Source organism: Haplochromis burtoni, unplaced genomic scaffold (assembly GCF_018398535.1).
Source record: "Haplochromis burtoni strain Fernald_Lab_line unplaced genomic scaffold, NCSU_Asbu1 Contig_58, whole genome shotgun sequence".
Lineage (NCBI taxonomy): Eukaryota > Metazoa > Chordata > Actinopteri > Cichliformes > Cichlidae > Haplochromis > Haplochromis burtoni.
In genome coordinates, this window is record NW_024582419.1 from 999,017 (window position 1) to 1,004,744 (window position 5,728).

The window sequence follows — 5,728 nt, forward strand, 5'->3', positions numbered from 1 at the left end:
TGGCAGTAATTCCCAACAAAAGGCCTGTTGAGGGTGTTGTAATGTTCAGTGTGTTTGTAAGACAAATATATGCACAAATGGGAATATAAATTAGTGTTATTCAGTAGTTCAGAAGGTTTAAGATTAATTCTTTTCTCTTCTCACACTAACTGGGTGACCCTCTAAGATATATCAGTAAACCTTTGGAAGATCAGGGTTTTGCAACATCAACTGGTAAGAATGTATGAACGCTATGAGGGGAAAAAAGACATGAAGCCTAAAAACATGCAAATCCCTGACAGGCACTCACCAGCCCCTTTGTTAGGTACAGCTGTTCAGCTGCTTGTTGACACAAATGTCTACTCATCCATCACATGGCAGCAACTTAGAGTACGTACACATGTAAACGTGGTCGAGACGAGCTGCTGAAACTAAGCTTGAGAATGGGGGAAGAAAGGTGATTTAAATTGCTGTCAGTGTGCTGTGGTTGTTGGTGACAAACTGGTTTATTTCAGAAACTGTTAATCTGCTGGGATTTTCCCACAAAACCATCTCTGGGGTTTAGAGAGAATGGTCCGAAAAAGAGGAAATATCCAGCGACAATTCTCTGTTTGAAAATATCAGGAGAGAGTGATTAGATGACATTGAGCTGATAGGAAGGTAGCAGTAACTCAAATAATCACCTGTTACAACCAAGGTACGCAGAAGAGCATCTCTGAACGCACAACATATAAAACACTGAAGTAGATCGGCTACAGCTGCAGAAGGTGCTAGAAGGTGTCAGCTAAAAACAGGAAACCAAGGCTACAGCAACACTCATCAAAACTGGACAATGGAAGATTGGAAAAATGTTGCCTGGTCTGCTGAGCCTTGAATTCTGCTGCAATATTTAGATGGTGATGGGTCAGAATTTCCTATAAACAACATGCAAGCATGCCTTGTATGAGTGGTTCAGGTGGTGGTGTAATGGTGTCGGGGGAAATATTTTCTTTGCACATTTTGACCCCATAGTGTCCCCATCTTCTGTTGGCTGTTTCCTCTTGGATAAAGCAGCATGTCACAAAGTTCAAATCATCTCAAACTGGTTTCTGCAACATGACAGCGTGATAACTGGCCTCCAGAGCCATCACAGGTCAATCCAATAGAGCACAACATGGATGTGCGGTACCTTGTTGAATCTGTGTCGGAATAACCTTACGTTGCAGGGTGTGCGTAATAAAGTGGATAGTGAGGGTAGACTTACATGTACAGTCAGCACATCCTATGTTAGCTCTGCAGTTTTGTTTAAATCAGTAACAGGAAACTAAAACAGGGCATTTAAGCCCATCTAATGCCATTTCATTGTGCGTGTGTATGCATTAGATGTTACCTTAATAAGCTATAACAACTATTTTTCCTTGTAACCCAAAGCCCAGTGTAATTTTTCACTGGATCAGTTATGAAATAAAAACACTGATGCAAAAAACAGATCTTCACTTCTGCTTCTAAGACAAACCGTGGGACTGACCCCGACTTGAGAAACTGAAAAACCTATAACGAAGCACTTCATCTTACCACAGTGCTGCACGCCCCTTCGGTTATTGCGTAACATTCCTTTCCCTTGAATTCATATGACCGGGACATTGAGGACATCTGTAGGGAGGCCTCAGCTCTGCATTTAAGCGGGAACATCTTGTTGTTGACTTGACTGATGGTTTCCTGTCGTGAGATGAAGAAACAGCACAAAAGAGGCACTTGAAAGAACGTGTCTGTGGTCTCACCTGAATCCAGCAGGTATGTAACTATGCAGCAGTCTCTGTGGTCACCTTGGTGACCACAAAAACACCTCATATTTTGTTTCCTGCAGCTAACAGGTACTTTGTGGTGTGCTTTGCTTCTACCACCTGTCTCTTGTTTTTGTCTTCCAGCACAGGAATTTGTATTGTATTGGTTAAAAATTTAAGATCAGGTTATCTGACATCTGCTGCTTCTGATTGTGGGCGCCGGGAAGAGTAAACAAACCTCTCGAAGCTCATCAGCAGCAAATTTAAATGCCAGCTTACTGATACTTGAATGACTTGATGTTTTCAGGCCAGATAAGTTAGAAACAAGCACTACTATGCAGGGATTGACTTGCACGTGCCATTAAAAACTGCGCATATGTGTATTTAGTGCACCCTGCTGAAACGTTACCTTTTGCATGAGAGTGGAGCTGCAGTAGAATTGGAAAGTTTTTCAAGCTGTGACACCTGCCTGCATGGATGTCTGTCACCTGTCTGAGCTACAGCCGTTGTGAGACCGCTGTGGGAAATGTCTTTCATGGCAGTATGAATGGCTAACGTTAGCTTTCGCTGTGAAACTGCCAAGTCATACCCAAACAAGGTTCAATCATAAAACAGTGTCAGCAGACAGGATGGCATAGACTTTTAATATGAGGATGTGTACTCAGATCGAAAACAGTGAACTTGCCACATTCGAGTATGTTTCCCACCACACTAAATACGTTATACTAGTGAAAGCATTTAAATACTTCCCCAGGTATAAACTGCTGATCTCATCACTTAGCCCCTGCAGAAAGGGGTACTTGAACCGACCATTGAAGACTCATCCTGTTTGTTGTTGTGCGGTGAAGTATTGAACATAAGCAGCATAAACTGGAGTATGAATCGTTTTTTTAATGTTTCGTAGTCATTTAAAGCAGCACACAGCAAATACATGATGGAACAAATGTTTAAAAAAAATACAAACAGTATTTACAGTAATGTACAGTTTTTACAGTAATTTCAGATAAAAATGTGCCTGTTACTGTCAGTATATGGTTGAAATTAATGTAAAGGCTTTTTTTTAAAAAAATTGTTGTTGCTTTTGAAGTTGCAAATGCCATTGTTGCTCCTCTAATGTGGAGTAATGCATGAAGAACATAGTGGAAAACATGAATTGGGCTCAGATCTCAGGTACGGTTAGGGAAAATGGGCAGTTATATGGAAAGGGCAGGAGTAGTATCAGTGTCTGACATGAGAGAGGGGCGTTTGGGAACTGCCTGCGTTTTACTGAGCCCTCCTTTGCTCACACCTCCAATGCAAGTCCTCACCATCCTTTGCAGGTCTTGTCTGAACCGAACTCCAATGAAGACGTAGAGGAAGGGGTTGAGGCAAGCGTGTGTATATGCCAAACTTTTGGCAACCTGTCCAGCTATATCAAAATTAATTACAGTGTCACAATCTGTGTAAGTCATATTAGTTGCCTGTCTGGCTTCCACAATCAGCAGGCTATTGTAAGGCAGTTGAGAGAGGACAAAAACAAACACCACAGCAAGGATGACACGGAGGGCCTTGTGCTTTTCAAAGCTCTTGGCCTGCATAAGTGTGCGAATGATGACAGAATAACAAAAGAACATGACTAGTAGAGGAATGCAGAAGCCCATGCAAATCTGCAGGGACAGCACGAGGATCTTTGTATGATTGTTTACATTGTTCCAGTAGACCATAGTACAAAATTGCATTTCTTCAGATATCTTCACCTCGGCGAAGATAAACTCAGGGAGTGTGAGGAGAGCAGAGACAAACCAGACACCAAGGCAAGCAAGTTTGCTGTAGAACAGCCTCTTTTTCTTTAGGTTTTGGGCCTTAATAACTTGAACAATAGCAATGTATCGGTCCACACTAATGCAGGTGAGAAGAAACATGCTGCTGAAGAAGTTGATCTTATAGACAGCGGACACTATTTTGCAGAGAGTGATGCCAAAATCCCAGCCTTTAATGGCATCGACTGCCCAGAATGGAAGCATGCACAGGAAAAGGAGATCAGCCACTGCCAGATTTAGCAGATACACATCGGTCATTGTTTTCAGGCGGTTGCGCACAGTGGTGTAGATCCAAACCACCAGCAGGTTACCCACAGCACCCAGGATGAAGATGATCCAGAAGAGCGGCGGCTCGTACTGCCCACGAAACTCTCTGACCCAGGTTTTGTCACACATGCCTGATTCGTCAGTTGACAGAGAATAGTCCTCGGTCTGAAATCAGAAAGCAGGTTTTCTCGTGAGCTATTAAAGACAACTGTTTGCAACAGATGCACTGTCTTTTTGTCTTGCTTTGAGTTTCCTGTCATGCATCTTTTTTTCTATCTCTCTCTCTCTCTCGTTGAAACCCAACTCACTCTCTCTTGGTTACTCGTTGGTGGTTACATAAGATAACATGTTTACAATGGGAATACAGTGAAATTACATCAAACACTGTCTGTGACGTGCAAGCTAACCAGAGTATGCAAAAAAAAACTGCCGTCAGGTGCAGGTGCCGTGTCTGTACTGGAGAAACCACACTACTGCACAGTTTCCTGCTGCTATCCAACCCTGAGGCGAAGGGGGGGGGGGGGGGGGCGACCGATCCCGAGGGGCTCCAGAAAGGGGCCCCCTGCAGAACTCAGGACCCCCAGAAGCATGGCATTTAGATATAGGGCAAAGATAAAAAGCGGCGTCTTGGTGTTGAGATACAATGGAAAATTTGATGCGAACTACAGCCGTGGCTCTCTGTGGTAATTTAGTATTCTAGAGATGTCTGCTTTAGATAAATCGACTACACTTGGGTCACTAAATGGATTCTTTTACACTTTCAATAAAGATATTTGATGGCAAATAATCAAACTCAGGTTTTGTTTACGTACAGATTTTTAAACAGCATCTTAAATTAAGTTTTACGGTATTTTTGAATACTTTAAATACAGCAAAACAATACAAAATGTCAGCACTCCATGTGTAAGCAGGCAATACTAAGAATGGCAAGTCTACTATATATAGAATACAGACATTAGTGTTTATGAGTTTTTTCAAAGTAATACTCACTGGAGAATATGTTGTTTCATTGAAATCACTGAAATCCTCCATGATTGCTACAAAGGAACCAGAAAATGTTCAAATTAAAAACAAGATTAAAAAATAGATTGCAAAAATAAAATAAAAAGTAAAAAATAAATGAATAAAATAAACATTAAGTAGAACAAACTAAATATAACCTGGAGATGAACTAAATGTTAAATGGAAACATCTTTTCAGCAGACCAACAAAATACTTACCCGCTCAGTAAGGCCGTAGTAAGCAACTTCACAGTCACAGGGTTGTCACTTTTACCAAGCACGACTCATCTTCACTAACTTATATGGTTTCTCTGCAACCACAGAATCACGTGACGATATCAGTTCATTTCCCCTCTAGGCCTTTGTTGATGCACGCGCATGTCTTTATTACAGCTAGCAGTACTTCAAAAACTAGCATCAGACATGCATGGTTTCAAACACTGACAACGTTGCACCAGTTTAAAGGAGAAGTTGTGATTTTTAGGCTGCACCATCTGAACCCTGACCATCAGGCTGGAACCAAAGCACATTCTCTCCACAGCTGATTGGGTTTGATCGAGTCGTGGCCCATTTTGTACACACAGGTGTGGAGCACTTAGAGCAGGAGATGAGTGATGCGTGAAACTGAAAACCAAAGTGCGATTAAAGCCTAAAGCTAAAAGATCGTGGGCGCTGCTGTTTCTTTGCAGTTTCAGTGGTCTGAAATTCAGACGATGTGGGCTTGTGTCAAAATAACAGTATGTGTAAGCCTTCTTGTTTCTTATTAACATGTGCTCTTACTTAGTAAACAACTCATTGTCTGCATGAGAGAAACCGTGATTTCCCTTTGAAGTATGAGGAAATCAAATCTGGGAAGTAAAAAGTTCGTTTGGTAATGCCTAGACTAGGCTAAAGGGAGTTTAATAAAAAACATGATCAT

The 5,728-nt window shown here is 41.7% G+C and overlaps 1 protein-coding gene across 1 annotated transcript; it reads right to left on the bottom strand.

Moving 5' to 3' along the window:
* Window positions 1-2,612: 2,612 nt before the first annotated feature.
* Window positions 2,613-5,155, bottom strand: ccr9b (chemokine (C-C motif) receptor 9b). The gene is made up of 3 exons (XM_005922576.3): window positions 5,029-5,155; window positions 4,799-4,845; window positions 2,613-3,973 (listed from the first exon to the last, which is right to left on the bottom strand). The coding sequence occupies exons 2-3, from the start codon at window positions 4,838-4,840 to the stop codon at window positions 2,936-2,938; spliced, it is 1,080 nt and encodes a 359-aa protein (XP_005922638.1). The 5' UTR covers window positions 4,841-4,845; window positions 5,029-5,155; the 3' UTR covers window positions 2,613-2,935.
* Window positions 5,156-5,728: the final 573 nt, after the last annotated feature.